Below are 19230 nucleotides of genomic sequence, written 5' to 3' on the forward strand. Positions count from 1 at the left end.
ACAGTGATTCAAGGAGCTTCCATGATAGACTTGGTATTCGAACCTGGTTCTCCCAGAGCCTCATCCAACAACATAATCAGTACACCTCACTGACTCTTAGAGGGCTGAAAAATGACACCTATCCTAAACTGAAGGAAATTCAGAACATATATCCCTAACCCTAAAATCAAAATGGTTTGTCAAAGCCACAAGCTCTTCAGAATGTAAGGGAACAGCGTGCCTTTTTAGGCAGGAATTCCCTTTCAATATTTCAAATATAAAAATGGATCCAAACAACAGATAGATCTTTCTCAAAGGCTTCTTTGGAAGATTAGATTTAACTCTCTGCTTTCTGTATGCCCCAAACTCCAAATAAATTATTTTCTTTTCATCTGCCTTGTAACAATTAAAACAGATGGGGAAATGTTCCCTTGTGATACATGGAGATTTTAACTGTTTATTAGCCCACCATTTGAATCTAAAACTAGAATGAAGTTAGACCATTTGAATCTAAAACTAGAATGAAGTTAGTTATAAAGAGGCTCTCTCTCCACTTCAAGTAGTAAACCACATTGTTTTATAGACTTATTCCACAGAACAATTACTGGGAGACCTGTTTCTGTGTTAAAACGCAGCCTCCTCCAAATAAACAGTTAAATGTTTTGGCCTGAAACCAGGATAGCTATCTGAAGATATCTATTCATCTCAGCCACCCATGTGCTTGAGATCTTTTTGATGTGTGTCAAAAAAAACTTGAGATGTTTAGGACAGGGCTTTGTCAGTGGTGACCCACAGCTCTGAATCAGCTGAGAGGCCATGTCATTGTTAGAATTCATGTGAGGCATGCAGCAACCTTATTTGTCCAGATACTTTAATTTGAATTATGGCACTAGGTGCTAGTAATTGGCTTTTTTGTTGAACTATTCTTACCGTTGGCAGTTTTAATTTTAGAAATTATTGCCTTTGATGCCTGAGGTGAAGAAACTATTACTAAGAGGTCCAAAGGCAAAGAACATAAGAGAAGCCATGTTGGATCAGGCCAATGGCCCATCCAGTACAACACTCTGCATTACATAGTGGCCAAAAAAACCCCAGGTGCCATCAGAAGGTCCATTGGTGGGGCCAGGACACTAGAAGCCCTACCACTCATGCACCCCCCCAAGCACCAAGAATACAGAGCATCACTGCCCCAGACAGAGAGTTCCAACAATATGCTGTGGCTTAATAGTCACTGATGGACCTCCACTCCAGATGTTTATCCAAAGGTTTGGCTCTAAGTCTGGGCGGGAGATTTCCTGAAAGTCACATTCCTGGAAACCCTGAACTCCTGGCGGAAGAGGAGGGGACAGGTGCATTGCAATGAACAAATAAATAAGCATAGGGAGTCCATATAGAGTTGAGTTTTCTCAGGGCCTCGATTCTTTAAACACTGCACAACAACCGATTGAATTGAGCCCTTCGGGATGGAAGAGGCTGCAGAGTTTCCCATGCAATCCCAGCCAGCATATCTTTTTCCAGAAGCACTCAGGATTTCTGTAGAGGGGATCTACCCCAGAAATCCAAAGCTTCCTTCTCCTCCTTCCTGATACACCTCCCTCCCTTTTGCTCCCACCCTCCCTCCTTCTTTCCCCCTTCCTAATTGCCGGAGGCCTCATGGTGACCGTTGCTGAAAAAGAAAAAATCCCCTTCAACAACCACCGGGCACCATAGCAACCAGGACGTCAGCGTGAGACAGCTGCAGGTTTCCATCCTAATTTCTGTCCTTCCTCGGGATCTGAGGCATTTGAGGTGAGCAGGCAATGCGTGTCGTGGGAAAATTAAGAAACCTGGAATGAAAACAATGGTGGGAAGGGAGTTCTTCCCCGGCGCAGAGGCTGCAAAGGTAGGCTGTACAGTCCATTGTCTATTTTGCTTTATTTTCTTTTTAGGAGTGCTGAAAATGGGGCACTGCGTGCTCCCCCCCCCCGCCCGCCCTCAGTCCGGGGCAGAAACGACTTCAGAAGGCAAGGGCGAAGCTTCAGAGATTAATAAAATGATTGATTCCCCAGCGTGACAGTCGCTTTTGAGCGCATGCAGGGGAACCGTTTGTTAACTGGCGGTCCTGCTGAGCTTCTGTTGCTGTCCATGGTACTCCCAGTCTCTTTTTACCAAAAGAGGCAAAAAATGACTTGCAAAAGAAATGGGAGGTGGGCTGGATTGCTCCCCACCCCCACTTGGATTTGCTAAAGGCAGGTTCCATGGAAATGTATGGATCTTACTGCAGGCGGCATTGGCTGCTGACTTTTCAGTAATAAAAAAGAGAAAGCAGAAGGCTGGGGGCGGGGGAAGGCTTTACTTGGGAGAGGGCTCCTTCTATTGCCCAGGAACCTGGCAGGGATGGTTATGGGCTTCTCTGCTTGAAGGGCAAGGAAGAGAGTGAGTCTAAATTGCCAGGACTTGATGTGGGGTGATGGCACATGACACGTCCCATGTGACCAAGGAGTTTGAAAAGTGATAGGTGCCATGGGTGAGTATGAACAGAATCTTTTTATCTTCCCCGGGGAATGTTGAAAATGAAAGGTACTTTACCATACACACACACAATTTCAGATGGATCAGTGTCCAAATACAGAAGTCTTCAGAGTTACTGCAAATATGGTTTTGATCTCTGCCACAATGGACGCAAATCCCAGTAACAAACCCTACGGGGATCTCTGGATTATATTTGGATGGGGAGTTTGGTGTTCTTCATGGCTGAGGGTGATATGATTAAGAGGGAACAAAAGTCAGATGGACTTTTAATGTCACTTCCATTTTTCTTTAAATATTGTCAGTCTGCTTTGGAGGGGGGGATCCACCTCAGGGAGTTGAAGGAGAGAGAGAGATTCCTAGGCAATGTTATTCTGTTTCAAAAGTAAAAAAAAAAAAGGGGGGAGGGGGAGCTTCCTCAGTACTCTGCAGCCGCAAGTGCTTGCTAGCGCAGGTATGATAGAAAACTGAATGGTCTGATCTTTCTCAGATGGGCCTTCAAACTTGCAAATTCATTCCATATAGAGGGTTGTGAGCTATTGGGGCAGAGACTCACCTTTCTTGTGTGTCCCCCTCTAGGAAAACACAAGAAAGGTGAGTCTCTGCTCCTGGTCACTCAAGGCCCTATGCGTGGAATGAATTTGCAAGTATCAATACCCATCTGAGAAAGACCAGACCGTTCCACTCAACATAAAACAATTACTTAACCACTCATGCCTGGAATCCCCTTCCACCTTTTACCTCAGAAATAATGCTGATAGATAGTTGCCTTTAATGAGCTACCACAGCCAGAAAGAAACTTGTGGGACTGGCAACCTATTTGTTTTTAACTTTGCCTTCAGCATTGGTTGGATTTGTTTGGATAGAGAAAATCCAGTCATTTAAGAGCATGGTTCCTGAATTCATGTTAGTGGCTTTGTTTATCCTCAATGCATTCTGGAGAAAGGTCATAGTTCAGCGGCAGGGCAGAACTTCAGTCAGGGGAGTCTCCATATCAGAGGCCCAAGGCTCGAGAAGGGACCCAGTCCACAGAGCAGCTGCCAGTCAGAGCAGAGAACATGGGATGAGATGGAGACCATATCTGACTCAGCACAAGGTGGCTTCTGGCCAGCCAGCTGGTGCTACAGTTGTGAGCAAAGGCAGGAAGAGCTGCATTGGAGCAGAAGTCTCTCTTTGTGAGAGAGTTTGTAGATCATGGGGCTGGGAATTTATTCCAATCTTTCCAAAATTGGTTGAATTCTTCCTTTCCAAGAATCCCCAAACCAGCAAGTCCCCTCTTTGGAAGCCTCAGGCAGCATTTTGGCCCATAAGATCTGCCTGGGAGAGCCAGTGTAGTGTGGTGAGTAAGAATGGTGGACTATAATCTGGAGAAGCAGGCTTGGTTCCCCACTCCTCCTCCACATGAAACCTGCTGGATGACCTTGGGACAGTCATGGTTCTCTCAGAACTCTCTCAGCCCCACCTCCCTCACAAGGTGCATGCTGCGGGGAGTGGAGGGGAAAGGAAGGCAATCGTAAGCCACTTCGAGACACCTTAAGGTAGAGAAAAGCAGGGTAGAAAAACCGACTCTTCTTCTGGCAGTGATGGTGGTTCCAGCATGGTAGAATGAGCTGGCAGAACTCTGAAGCAGATGGTAGGGTTGTACCACTTCAGATTGCAGGGGAGGGGTCACCCTGTTAATGCTCCGCCAGAGAATATTGTCCAGCAAACAATAATAACAACTACAGCAGTGGCAGCAAAAAAGGTTCTCCTTTACCACTTACCGGGGATTACTAATGCAGGGGTGCTGTGAACATGAATCCCTTCCCTCTAGTGTGAAGTGGTAGCATCCATTCTATCACCTCATCACTTCACCCACTATATTCTGTGGCAGATGTTGCCCAGGCCTGTGTTCCTTAGTCGTGCTGAAAGGCTGAGAAGGGAGCTCAGGGCTACAGTGGCAGATTGGGCTGGGCCAGCTCTGCTGGTTCTGTGAGCCCACGAACAGTCAGCCTACAATGCAGATGCTCAGTTGGCATGGGTGGTGTGGGAGACTGTGGCATTCCTGGCATAGTTCACGGGTTGGGGCTTTTTGAATCCAATCAGGCAATATATGAGACAGGTGGTAGGGAGGGAAGAAAACCAGAGAGACCTTGCTGACCTGGCTGAAGTGCAGAATCAAGCCTGTGTCTTTCATATTCCCTGGCTCAGTCGCCTGGAGGCAGACCTCCCTAATTGAGGAGGCACCTTATGCACTACAGGATGCACCACAGTGCCACTAACCTGTCCCCATCCTGTGGCACAGTCTTTGGAAGAGCAGCAATGACTCCAAAAGCCAGACAGTGTCAGGAACAGGTGGCCCCTTCTGCACAACCTTAAGGAATGGGAGGAAGCAACCTGCTTCCACTCCCCCCCGAGCACTACATTCCCTCCTTAGGAGTTAAGGATGGTAACTCACTCTGGGCCTTATTTCTTCTGGTCAAACTTTGCAGACCGGTGTGTTTATTTGTACCTGAAGGATGAGGTGAGGACCTACTGTGCAAGAAAATGCATGCACAGAGCAAGGGATCAGAACCCACTTCCCTCTCCAGCTTTCTTGCACATCTTTCCAGGCACTTTTCTTTCAGCTCAGCTATGAAACTAGAGGGGGAAGCAAAGAAAGGTGGATTAAGCTGCTCCGATGTCCTCCTTTCATGCCAGCTGCCTTAGACCTAAGATGGCTCCAGAGGCATGGGTCCAGGAGCTATGTACCTCCTCCTTTTATGTCCCTGTGCTAGACCCCCCCCCCCCCCACAACTGCTTCGATAGCCTGAGTGTCATGGCCCTGGAGCCAAGCTGGGATGAAAAGTTCTTTAAGTGATGGAGGGCACAGAGGGAAGGGGCTGAACGTTCACTCCCTTAACTGGCATGTGCATTTTATGGTAGATGTTGGACCCTCACTCCACATCACTGCCCTTTCAAGACAAATGGCCCCAGTGCAGGCAGAAACAGACATGTCAAGCATCATTCTTCCTAAGGAGGTTAACCTGTATCTGAGTAGTATTTCATACTTAAGGGGGGCACATAGAACCGAGCGCTTATCTGGATAAAAAATCAGAACATGTCAGGGATAAAAAGTGCCTGTGTGGGTAGGTTTGCCAGCTCCAGCTTGGAAAATACCTGGAGATCTGCGGGGTGGAGTCTCAGGAGGATGAAGTTTGGGGTATAACGCCATAGAGTCCACCTTCTACAGTGGCCACTTTCTCGAAGATCTCCGTTCTAATAGTGGGAGATCTCCTGCTGCCACCTGGAAGTTGGTACCCCAACCAAAGATATGTGGAAAAGCATGCCTGGTGACACACTGTTAACATATCTGAACTGGCTCTGTTTTCCTCTGGGGAAAGGAGGGGATTTCTTGCCTGTGAATAAGTATTTAAAGAACATGATTCTTAGTTCCCAAGCTAAATTAGGCACCTTTGATGAGTCAGCACATCATGTGTTCATCGCAGACTACAATACAAATTGGGAAGTCGTGTCTCTTCCACTGACATTTAGCAAGAGAGTTCCAGCCGCCCCCCCCCCCCAAAAAAAAAAATCTTCTCAGTTCATATTAATGGGCCATGATCAAGATTCTGCAGCCAGAACTGCTGGGCTGTTGAGGCATAATCTATGAGGAGGCATTTAAACCTGAACTGCAGACTAGCCAGAGACAGTGAGCCCAAAAGCGAGAACAGGAAGAGGAGGAAGTGGGCTGCTGCCTAATCCCTCCCCTTCCTTTTCCAAGGCCCCTTGGGCAGAAAGAAAGCAACAAAGATCTCTGCTGTCCAGGCTGCAAATGAGGGTTGCCAACTCTGGGTTGGAAAATTCCTGGAGATTTGGGAGGCAGAGGAGAACTGATTTCTGTCAAGAGAAGAGTGTAGGGGGACAACATTCCAGGAAAAGATGGGGGTGGAGAAAAATTCAGGGGTGTAGAAGGTTTTTTCCTGCCACTTCCAGGATTTTCTCCGTTTTAAAAAATGGAAATTTGGGAGAGTTCTTGAAAACAACTTTTATATATATTTTTATATACTGGAATAGATTTTTCCAGACAAGATTTTACTCACTCTCTATATATAAGATGAAAAATTTCTTCAGGTGAATTATTATTGTTATTTATTGGATTTATATCCTGCCCTCCCCACTGAAGCAGGCTCAGCTGTGTTGGTCTGAAACAGCAGAACAACGTTTGAATCCAGTGGTATCTTTAAGACCAACAAACTCTTACTCAATGTATAAACTTTTGTGCGCACACACATAAGAACATAAGAGAAGCCATGTTGGATCAGGCCAATGGCCCATCCAGTCCAACACTCTGTGTCACACAGTGGCCAATATATGTGTGTGTGTGTGTGTGTGTGTATACTTCTTCAGATACAATGAAATGGAAGTTACCAATCCATATATATAGATAGAGGGTGAATAGTGAATCAGCATACAATTTACTGCTCACCTTCTACCTATATGTTTGAACAGGTATCTTCCGTTTCATTGTATCTGTAGAAGTGTGCATGCACATGAAAGCTTATACCTTGAATAAAACTCCGTCGGTCTTAAAAATGCCACTGGACTCAAACTTTGTTACGAAAATTTTATATAAGAGATTTTCTGCAGTGCTAGATAAACTTATGCTGGAATAAATTCTGTTAGTGCCACTGGACCCCTAGCATTGGACAATAATAGCTAATGGTAATTCCTATGTATATTTTCAAGAGTATTGTTGCTTAAATGTGAATAATTTTTAGAAACCATGACTCTGCTACAATACATTTAATAATACATTATTCAAGAGATCAGTGTTTATTTATAACATTTATCAGCCATCTTTTTAACATACAAAGCTCAAGGCAGCTTATAAGAACAAAATACATAGAATACATAAAAATCAAAATTTAAAACCACAATTTAGGAATGAAAGCAATTTGAACAAATACTTTCTTAAATATACAGCTTTCAGTGTTTAAAGTATAACCAGATATCCAAATATGCTTGTAGTCCTATTTATTATAACTGCAGGGCTGAGTTTCTGTCCAAATAGTAGGTTTTGGGGTTTATTTCTAAATTTGTTTTTCCCTACCTCTTAGAGAGCAAAAAAGATACATATGCTAAGGTCACATAGGGTGAAGCAGTTTGCAGTTTTCTCATGCTTACTGGCAACTGCCACACCCTACCATAGCTGCAGTTTTGCTTGTAGAAAATGAAGGAATCTATACTTTGAAATCCCATAAATATGTCACATGGCAGAAGTTTTATATGCCCCCAAAGTTATAAACACATTTTATATTTTTCAAGCAGCAAAAGAAGTTTAGGTGACATGAAAGTACGTATTGCATATATTTCGGTTCCCCTCCCCGCCCCCCAAAAATCTGACGTTTTCAGCTATTTTACATCTCCGTTCTGGTGCTCATGCAGCTGGGCAAGTCATGTGATCTGTTTTCATACATTGTTTGGCCTGAGGCTGGGTGGGTAAGGGGATCACAAGGGAATCTTGGTGAAGTCACGCAAGGTGGCTCTCGGCAGCCCTGATACTAATGTTACAAATACACACATTCTTGGTGGTGTGGAAATATTTTTATGCTGCAGCGGAAGAATTAATCATCTGCTACAAAAAAATTTCAGCATCCAGAATGAATTGCTACCCATAGCTATAGTGCACTGACCAGAGCAAGACATTGGGAGCTACCCTCCTCGTCCCCATTAGTTCTGGACATGCTGCCAGTATTCCAGGGACTGCACTTCACCAAGGGGGCAGTGATTTTGCTAGCCCCTCCCCTTAAGAGGAAATCCATGGGCTGCATAAAGCTTCCCTTCATTCAGTCCAAAGCAATCTATATATGGGCCTTAAATTAGGGAGCTAGTGTATTGTAATGAGTTTCCAGTGATTTCTCATTTCACTGTTAAGTGCAGTGGCGAAAGCTCCACACCTACTGAAAACTAGGAGGCAAAATCAGGCTTCTACATTCACAGTGCAAGCAACAGTTTGTTGTACCTAAAATGTGGAATTTATATATAGATGTTGGAACTATTTTGCTACCCACTGATAGGAAAGGTACTTCTTCTCCCTCCCATCAATTGTACAGAAACTGGATATTTTCTGGTACCAAGTTCCAGGTTGAGGGCCAAGGAATATTAATATTTTGTGGTACAGTTGGTGTCTTTGGTCAGTGTCTGGGGAGCTCCTGATGAATGAAAAGCTGTTCTCTTATGCATTAATTATCTTTCCAGTCTTGATTGGAGTTTTCTCATCATCCTGCTGGTTGGGGATAAAGCAGAACAGGACAGCCAAACTGCAAACAAAACCAGACTTCTCTATGGGAAACACAAGGACCAAGCAGGAAAATGCTAATGCATGAATTAAGGTAAATAACTTTGATTTCAAGTTGGTTAGCCCTGTTTGTCTGTCCATGGCAGCAGAAAAGAGCAAGAGTCCAGTAGCAACTTTAAAGACTAACAAAATGTGTGGCAGGAGATGATGAGCTTTCGTGAGTCACTGCTCGCTTCTTCAGATATCTGAAAATGTGAGCAGTGACTCATGAAAACTCATGGGAGGGACTGTGGCTCAGTGGTAGAGCATCTGCTTGGGAAGCAGAAGGTCCCAGGTTCAATCCCCGGCATCTCCACTAAAAAAGGGTCCAGGCAAAGAGGTGTGAAAAACCTCAGCTTGAGACCCTGGAGAGCCGCTGCCAGTCTGAGAAGACAATACTGACTTTGATGGACCAAGGGTCTGATTCAGTATAAGGCAGCTTCATATGTTCATAGGATATCAGCACCCTTCACTTCACTTCATATGTTCATATGTTCATACCCTGCCACAAATTGTATTAGCCTTTTAAAACAGGGGTGTCAAAGATGCAGCCTGCGCAGGACTTGAATCTGGTCCCCTCCAAGCAACTTAATTGTTCTGCTTCCTTTCCAGGGCTGCTACTGCAGCTGCACCATAGCTGGGTTTTAACCTGCTCCCTTGGCGGCTCCTTGCTTCCTATTTCCTGCCTGCCTGCCTTGCCCTCCCCCCCCCCTCTCACACACACACAGCTCCATGGCTGCTTCTTGCTTTGTGTGGGAGAGCAAAGACAAGTCTCTCTTACATTCACACACACAGAGTTTTTGCTTCCTTCTCATGGGCTGCTCCTCTTTTTTTGGGGGGGGGGGAGGAAAGAGAGATTTCCAGGTATAAGCCAGGAGAGGCCAAACATGTGGCTCTTTTTCACATATATTGGTGATATATTTCACATCTATTTGCCTGCCTGCCTTCCTGCCTGCTTTCAGACATCTGACATTCATGCCTTGTGGCTCAAACCTTTGATATTTATTCTGTGTGGCTCTTACGTTAAGCAAGTTTGGCTACCCCTGGTATAAGCTTGTGTGCAAGCACACTTCTCCTCCTTCCCTCCTCCTCCTCCTTCTGAGGGGAGGGTTTCTTTTTTTAAAAGGGGGGATGTTGCTAAAGTGATCAAAGTTTGATCCTGCTTTTTGAGAGAGGCTTCCATTTATAGCAAAAAAAAAAGCCCTCTTGATGCATTTTGCAAAAAAGCAGGAGAGTGAGCTCCAATCCAGTGGACTAGGAAATTTTCAGTGGCTTTTAGGAGTGTCTGAATTTTCTGATGTAAAAAGAAAACAAAAGAGGGAGGAAGTGGAGGAGAGAGAGAGATGCCTCCAAGTCTGTTTCTTGCTCTTTGGCCATGAAACTTCACTGTTCACTTTGCACCCACTGAATTCTGTGCAAATTGAATAGTATTTTGGAGAGGTTGTGGTTTGGGGGAGGGTTGGTGTGTGTGTGTGGTTTGATTGGGGAGGGGGATAGGAAGCCTTTTTTTATTGGATTGCCTACAGCCAGAAAGCACTGGTTCTCCCTGCAAAAGTAAAACCTTTGCTGGTGAAGTTGCAATGGCACTAAGACAGTTTGGAGGAATTTGATTTGCTTTCACTTTGCAAGCAGCAAGATTTTTTTTGTGGGGGGGGGGGAGGTGGGAACAAACTGGAGGAAGGAGGCTGTCTTCCTCTAAGCCAGTGAGTTAGAGTGTGGAAGGCTGCAACTTTGGAAGAGAAGGTGGTAACTATAGAGAGGTGCTGGTGGTGGTGAAGAAAACTATTATTGGAAGCATCACTTCAACAGTAGCCCCCCAAAAATCTTCCTTTCCATACACCTCTGTGTGAAGAGGTGTTCTCTTGCTCAATATCTATAGGTTTCTTAATGTAAATCCTACAAATGGCTTTGATTTTCCAGAAATGGCTGGGAGGTTAAACAAACAAGGCATTCTCCTACATTTGATGCTCATATGTGAAAAATGGAAAATTAATTCTTCAATGGACATGTATCGAGTTCTGGATGAGTGAAAGACGCGAAAGGCTGCTTTAAACATGCTTGTGCTAGGTTTCTGTAAAAGGAAATCAGGTAGATATACATTTGGCTGAGTGGAGGGGATTGAAGATCTTTCCTACTTCCTTTTCTGTATCAGTATTTAGTTCTTATGGCCCTTTCTTAAACACCCAGGGGAATGCTGATTGCTACTTTCGGATCAGGAAGCAAGTTTTCTCCAGGCCAGTTTGGCACGGAATCCTGGTATTTGTGAATTTCCTGTATTGTGCAGGGCATTGGACTAGATGACCCTGGAGGTCCCTTCTGACTCTGTGATTCCCTGGGGTTGCTGCTGCCTCCTGTCTTGTTACCAATGCTGGTATCTCCATGCCTACTACCCCTCTGCATATCACACCTAATCTAATCAAGCTGCTATTGTCACTCACCTGCTATTGCCATTCAGCATCTGAAATCACCTTTGTCAAGTTTATATCTCTAGTACCTGGTATTGAATTTTATGCCATGCATGGCCTGTCCTGTCCTATCGTGACATTTATGTCAGATCTGGCCCGTGCAACAAATTTCAACACCTCTGCTTTAAGGTGCTACTGGACTTTTAATTTCAGTACAGGATCTAGATCACGGGAAACTTTGAGGCCAAGCTCCATGTGACAAGGGACAGGCAGCTCCCTCCAAAGCAGTACCCCACACCTCCCCAGCCATGTCTAATGAAAGATGATGTGATCTCACAACACTCAGGTGTTTCCCACTGTCCACAAGCAGCTGCCAATTGCCTGGAACAACTTTGAACATCACATCAACACTCTTTTCCAGACATTCCTGGGGTCTAAAAGAGATGCTCCAAGCGGCAGACATATGTCACTGCCCATGTTTAGTTTTGCCCAAAGAGAGTGGACTGATGCTATGAGAACCAGCTGTGGTGTAGTGGTTAAGAGTGGCAGACTCTAATCTGGAGAACTGGGTTTGATTCCCCACTCCTCCACATGCAGCCAGCTAGCTGACCTTGGATCAGTCACAGTTCTCTCAGAGCTCTCTCAGCTCCACCTACCACACAGGGTGTCTGTTTTGGGGAGAGGAAGGGAAGGAGATTGTATACTGTTTTGAGTGAAGGGCAGGGTGTAGATCCACTTCTTCGCCTTTTTGTAGGGCGAATATTATCTAGGCTTTCAAGTGATTTTTCTGCAATCTTCATTGCAGATTTTTTTGTTCTTTTCTTTGATGGGTCCATTGCCCATTTGGTGGCCCCTACTGTTTCAACAACCACAATTCTATCTTCTCAAAAAGCAAATTTTCAATGTAAAAACTGAAATGAATATTTAGCTGAGCCCTTGTGTGGGCAGGACTCTCCCATAGATGGAAATAAATGGCCAGGGGGAAGACACCTCCATCACATATTCATCTGCGAGGCAAAACGAATTTGCTTTCCCAAACATCTCAAAATGACTCTCTGACTGTGAATCTGTTGCCATGCAATTTGAGGATTTCTCTATTTGCTGAATATTCACCAGCTGGTCACCCTTGAGCAAGTCGTCCTCCGATGACAACAAGCTCTTCCTTTGCAGGAGGGCTGGTAAGATATGGTGGGGTGGCAGAAAGACCTCCTACCCCATAGAGGTGGACAAGTGGGAGAAGGCAACGGGATCCAGGTCAGGTTCCAACGTATTTGGCTGACACTCTGCTTCAAATTTCAGTCTCTGATGTGTGACAGCATTGATCATTCATATGAAATGGCACTTAGTGCAGGCTGTTATTTGATCGCTGACATACAATATTTAAAAGCTGACAGCTGATCCCTTATCAGACTTCATATTTGACGCCTTCCAAGCCAACCATGGGGTATCAACAAGCCTACAGCTTTTAAAGTCTGAAATGAAATTTTCCATTCAAAATGGAAATTCGAATGTTGAATCCAAAGTTCTCTAGGCGAAACCTGAAAATCTGTCAGATTTCAAAGCTGAATGAATATTTATTTCAGCTTTATTCAGCCAATTACAGGTAATTACAATAGTCAAAGCATGATGAAGCATTGGGGGTGAAGGCAGATTTCAGGAAGGGGGAAAACATTCATTATAAGGCACAACAATGAGATCAGAGCTATTATGTTTGGATTCTCTGATAAGGTGGCATTCAAACTGCTTGTAAGCGGATGGACTTTAGCTGGTTACTTTCATCAGGCACATTCCAGTGCCTTGGGCCATGCAGGAGAAGGGGAAAGTCAAACATCTAGACAATAGGAAAACATTTTTTAAACAATATTTAATAGGCCAGCCTAAAATCTCTTGCGTGGAAGGGTGTGGCACCTCCTGGAGAATGCTTGCACCATCATCCTTGAAATAATATCTCTCCAAGAAAAAACGAAGGGGAATTTTTGGAAGCAACCTACGCTCACTTTGTGGATTGTTATGATCTCAATGGCACTGGAGCTATGGATGACGGTGGATATAATACACAAAACATGAACAGCAAGCAAAAAACAACCCGCTGCATGGTGCTGGGGGTCCCCACTCACGGGAAAGTCTTTAGGATTGGCTATAGCACAGGCTGGCCCAACCTCATCAGCCCTTGGAAGCTAAGCAGGGTCAGCCCTGGTTAGTATTTGGATGGGAGGCTGGCAAAGAATACCAGCGTCATGATGCAGAGGCAGGCAATGGCAAACCACCCCTGAAAGTCTCTTGCCTTGAAATCTTACAAGGTTGCCATAAGTTGACTGCAACTTGATTGGAGGGAAGGGGAGTTAGACCAACAAGCTGGCTTCTAGGCACATATCCAAAACCAGATCCAGAAACCCATACACTCCCCCCAACCTGATCCAGCAGCACATGCAACACCCCTTTTTCGGAAACTGGGATCCCCCCTGTCATGATCCTGGGTCTAGTGAGGTCTGCAGGCCCCACGGAAGCCTGCTTAGGAGTTATTGGGAAAAGCCTACATCTCCCATGATCCCGTCTCTCTGATTGGGTAGCGAGGGTTTTGGAGGGAAACAGGCCTGAGAGGGATGGGGCCTGGGAAGAGAATATAAAGGCCAAACCCAGGAAGTGGGTGTTCTTTTCCTAGGAGGCAGAGCTGAGGAATAGCTGCTGCCAGGGAGAGACCCTCACCCTGTGAGGTAGGGTGAGTAGACCCAGGTCTGACTGAGACAGTTAGGGACAGTAAGTTCAGACGTGTTAGGGCATTTAGTTATTTTTCCATTCACCCCTTTTACTGGTTTATGCACCTTGTTTGTTACCGTATATTGCATTGACCTTTTAACTCTGTCTGGTCCTCATGGCCATTAGTTGGCCTAAGCTAAGGGAGGCCTGGAAGGACTTGGGAAGGTACTCTGGGCCTTCTCAAGGGAGACCCTTAACCCAGAGTGGTGGCAGCAATTGGTGCAACCCCCCTGAGTCTTGACACCCCCAGTCAGGTCTTTGGGTGGGGAAGCAAAATATTAGCATCAGCCTTCCCTTTCCTTTGCCCCAGTATTGATCAGTTGAATCTCAGTTTTCTTTCAAGGGCTACCGAAACACAGGCCTGGCTGTCACACACATGTACTCTTGGGCTGGAGCAACAGACCCACATGATGGGTGTATGCAAAGCACCACCAAGTCACAGCCAACGGGTGGTATCCCCATAAGGTTGGCAAGGCAAGAGACGTTCAGAGGTGGCTTGCCATTGCCTGCCTCTGCGTAGTGACCCTGCTATTCCATGGTGGTCTCCCATCCAAATACTAACCAGGGCTGGCCCTGCTTAGCTTCCGAAATCAGGATAGCCTGGGCTATCTAGCTCAAAGCAAGCCACACGTTAGCTAGTGATAATTCATTGTATGAATAGTAGCAAGCCAACTCCTGCTAAGTGCATTGCTTATTTTACCTCTCTATCTTTTACTGTTATTTTTCTCTTCTCACAGCCCTTCAACACAAAGAGTGACTATGTTGCTTGCTTGCAACATGGAAAACCCCACTGCTGTTTTCCTCACCCCAACACCAGGGCTGCTGCAGCAGAATGACCAGCCAGCTGAGACTTCTAGTCCTCCGGTGCACCATGAGACGACCCGCTTACCAAGGGCACGTGAGCTAGAGAGAAACGCTACAGCCTTGCAGTACGGACTGATGCCGGGGGAAATCATAGCAGCCAGTCTCCTGTTTGGAGCTTTGTGGCTCCTTTCCATCTTTGGAAACTCCCTCGTCTGCCTGGTGATCCACAGGAGCAGAAGGACCCAGTCGACTACAAACTACTTTGTGGTCTCCATGGCCTGCGCAGATTTACTCCTCAGTGTGGGGAGCACCCCACTGGTGCTGCTGCAGCTAGCCTCTGGCAGATGGACGCTCGGGAGCATGATGTGCAAGCTAGTTAGGTATCTCCAGTACCTCACTCCTGGCGTCCAGATCTACGTGCTGCTCTCCATTTGTGTGGATCGGTTCTACACCATCGTCTACCCTCTCAGCTTCAAGGTGTCTCGGGAAAAAGCCAAGAAGATGATTGCAGCCTCTTGGCTCTTTGATGCTGCGCTGGCATCTCCAGTGTTCTTCTTTTACGGATCAGGACGGGATAACCATTGCAACTTCTTCCCTCCACCTTCATGGGATGGAGCCGTTTACAGCGTCATCCACTTGTTAGTGGCTTTCCTGATTCCATCTGTGCTCATCATTCTCTTCTACCAAAAGGTCATCAAGTACATTTGGAGGATAGGCTCGGATGGCAGGACGGTCCGGAGGACCATGAACATCGTTCCGAGGACAAAAGTGAAAACCATTAAGATGTTCCTCATGTTAAATTTGCTCTTTCTGCTCTCGTGGCTCCCCTTTTACGTAGTGCAGCTTTGGCACCCCTACGAGACGGACCACAGGAAGAGCTCTTTGGTTTTCATGTCAGTCACTTGGATCTCCTTCAGCTCCTCTGCCTCCAAGCCGACCTTGTACTCTGTGTACAACGCAAACTTCAGGAGAGGCATGAAGGAAACCTTCTGCATGTCCTCCATGAAATGCTACCGCAGCAACGCCTACACCATCACCACCAGCTCCAGGATAGCCAAAAGAAATTACGTGGGGATCTCAGAAATCCCTGCCCCAGCCAAAACAGTTTCTAAAGACTCGGTATACGATTCCTTTGACAGAGAAGCTAAAGAGAAGAAGCTTGCCTGGCCCATTAACTCAAACCCACCCAACACATTTGTCTAATGTGCTGGGAGTCTTTTCAACCATTGTTGTGCAACACAAAAGCACCTGTTTTTGAACAGAACTTATTTACACACGGGAAGGGCACTGTGTACAATTAAGTGGGCAGAAGAAATGGTTTTATTTTATTAAATGCACTGTTTTTTATTGTATGCTGGATTTTTTTAAACAAACCAGACAAATGACGCTCTTCAGAATTAGAGTCACATTTCAAAGATTCGTATTCTTGGTATTTAAGTTTTTTGTGTTTTTTTAAAAAACACATTTACTACCGGAGGTCCAACTATGGGGTGTAGAAGAGAATGATATATTTGCAAGGCTGGAAAACAAATGTGTTCCAATCAGCCCTTTTGGGCCAGGGATGGTCTTGCTGCCTGTCCCTGCTTAGACACACCGTACCCGTCCTACCATCTTTAACTTAGGCAGCGTGCATACATCAATATTAGAGCCCTATGCATTTCAGCCCCCTCCCCTGAAGCTCTTGAAAGTTAAAATTTTGAGCAGGGAATGGCTCTAGCACACAAGGATGTACACAGACATCCCAGAATCCAAAATGCCCCTTTCCCAATTCTCTTTTCCCAGCCCTCTGAGCTGATACTTGACACATTTGGGTGGCATCAATTTTACAGCTATATGCAGATCCATTGTGAGATTAGGAAACTATTGTGGCCTTTTTAGGAAGGGCTAAAAAACCCAATTCCATTGAGTCACTAGAGGGAAATGGTCCGGACATAATTGCTCCGGCGAAAACCGGTAGCAAACGCTAAGTGCGAAAACGACCCCTGTGTCTGCCAGGTGTGAATCAGCCTGATTCAGATTTGCTGCCTTTTCCACTGCCCGCTTGAACTTTCCAGGCTATTTGGTGTCACCATTTTTCAGCTGCTTGTTAAGTATTGAGCTTGGCATCCCATTTTCTGCTAACTAGCTAGATGTCGATCATAAATGAGCAGTCAGGGGCAGGAAATTAAAAGACGTGCAGTTAATAGCCACCCCAGTGAGGATGAGGCCTCACATGAAGAAGAGTTGGGGGGCTTTTTATATCTTGCTTTTCTCTACCCTGTGGAGTTTCAAATTGGCTTACAATTGCTTTCTCTTCCTGTCCCCACAACAGACACCTTGTGAGGCAGGTGAGGCTGAGAGAGTTCTGAGGGAACTATGACTGGCCCAGGGTCTCCCGGCTGACTTCAGGTGGCAGAGGAATGGGGAAGCAAACCTGGTTCTCCAGATTAGAGGCTGCTCTCACCCACTATGCCACACTGGTCTCCAATTAAGACCAAATGGGCTTCCTTTACTCTGCTCTGGTAAGACCTCAGCTGGAGTATTGTGTTCAGTTTTCAGCACCACAGTCTAAGAAGGATATAGACAAGCTGGGTCCAGAGAAGGGTGACGAAGATGGTGAGGGGTTTGGAGACCAAGTCCTATGAGGAAAGGTTGAAGGAGCTGGGGATGTTTAGCCTGGAGAAGAGACGACTGAGAGGTGATATGATCACCATCTTCAAGTATAGAGGATGGTGTGGAATTGTTTTCTGTGGCCCCAGAAGGTCGGACCAGAACCAATGGGTTGAAATTAAATCAAAAGAGTTTCTGGCTCAACATTATGAAGAACTTCCTGACCGTTAGAGCGGTTCCTCAGTGGAACAGGCTTCCTCAGGAGGTGGTGGGCTCTCCTTCCTTGGAGGTTTTTAAACAGAGGCTAGATGGCCATCTGACAGTGATGAAGATCCTGTGAATATAGGGGGAGGTATTTGTGGGTTTCCTGCATTGTGCAGTGGGTTGAACTAGATGAGCCTGGAGGTCTCTTCCATGATTCTATGATTCCTGCAAAAAATTCCCAGCATGTAGAAAAAGCAGCGTATCATGGAAAGGTTCCTGGCCTACCCTTCTCCTTCTCCCTAAAGGAGTTTTTAATGTGCATGGAGTTCCCCTCTCCCTCCCCGCTCAGTGAACTTGTTCCGTCTCAGTGGCTCTCATGTGCCATCTGATCCTAGCGGTGCCCTTCCCTCCAGAATCCTGGGCCTGCTTTTCTGTTCTCCTGAGTAGGCTTCCTGTGTACTTTGAAGAGTCCCCACTAATCAGCTAATGGCTCCCTCCACTGAAGCCGAGGAAATCATTCTGGGAAGGGAGGCTCCCTGTTCCCAGCACAGATGGCAGGGGGATGCGACATCAAAAATTATCACCACTGAACACACAAGTCTGCCTACATTCCCTTCCTGCCACACTGCACTTGCCCACACCCAGAATGTTTTAGGTGGGCTTTGAAGGGCCACAGGTTGCATCAGACAGACCTAGAGGGGTTTCTAAGGCCCCACCTCCAACGTCAGGGGGCCCACGAGTATGAGGGAGCTACTGCCAGGAAGAAATATCGCTCTCCCACATGGGCAGACGGGAGCCACTTGAAATCTCAGCTGCCATCTGCCGCCTCAGAAGAGGGAAAGATTATGACAGAGGCCTTCAGAGAAAGATCTCTCCAAATGCCTCAGAACATGCTGTTCTTAATAGTGATATTTTGCTACCCAGTCAGCAAGGAATGGCTTCTCTAAATAAAAAAGGCTAAGAATTAGACGGGGGAGGGGAAGTGAAGGGAGAAGCAGTTCTTGAATGAGATTTCTTTTAACTCTAGAGAAAAGCTATAACCTGAAGCTGCATGATACTGAATCAGTCCATTTGACCACTGAGGTCAGTATTGTCTACTCAGATCGACAGATGATCTCCAGGTCTTATTGTACTGTCAGGTGAGGTCTTTCACATCATCTACAACCTGGTCCTTTTAAAATGAGATGCTGGGGATTGAACCTGGAACTTTCTGCAGGCCAAGCAGAGGCTCTTCCACTGAACCACAGCCCCCCATCACCTTTGTTGAGAAATCTCCACATCTCCTCACTGTCCAAATAGGACCGCTCCTTGAAGGGAGTTTGGTCTATTGTCAGGAACACATTCAGTTAATGGTGGCATCCATTAAATTCTATAGAGTCCAGTAATTTTTTTTTGGGGGGGGGGAGACACAATGTACCCCCTCTCCAAAACATGAAGCACAGGTGTTAATTATTAGTGCAACAAATATACTTATCGCATGGAGGTAAATGGCTGACCATCAATTGTACAAGGGGGGGGGGGGGAGTCAATAACTACACTCCAGGGCACCATTTTGTCAGGATAAACCCCTCCTCCTAGCTGAATGGCCCACTGTCAGAGGGGCACTGTGTTCTAAGCCTAACAAGTCCAGAAATGCATTGCAACTACCCAGATGTCTATGCTCCCTTCTCCGCTTTGATAAAAGTC

The 19230-nt window shown here is 45.9% G+C and overlaps 1 protein-coding gene across 1 annotated transcript; it reads left to right on the forward strand.

Annotated features, from left to right (window-relative positions):
• Positions 1-1683: 1683 nt before the first annotated feature.
• Positions 1684-16103, forward strand: GPR19 (G protein-coupled receptor 19). The gene is made up of 3 exons (XM_060253971.1): positions 1684-1868; positions 8719-8840; positions 14685-16103. The coding sequence occupies exons 2-3, from the start codon at positions 8821-8823 to the stop codon at positions 15952-15954; spliced, it is 1290 nt and encodes a 429-aa protein (XP_060109954.1). The 5' UTR covers positions 1684-1868; positions 8719-8820; the 3' UTR covers positions 15955-16103.
• Positions 16104-19230: the final 3127 nt, after the last annotated feature.

Source organism: Heteronotia binoei, chromosome 14 (genome assembly GCF_032191835.1).
Source record: "Heteronotia binoei isolate CCM8104 ecotype False Entrance Well chromosome 14, APGP_CSIRO_Hbin_v1, whole genome shotgun sequence".
In the NCBI taxonomy this organism is placed as follows: domain Eukaryota; kingdom Metazoa; phylum Chordata; class Lepidosauria; order Squamata; family Gekkonidae; genus Heteronotia; species Heteronotia binoei.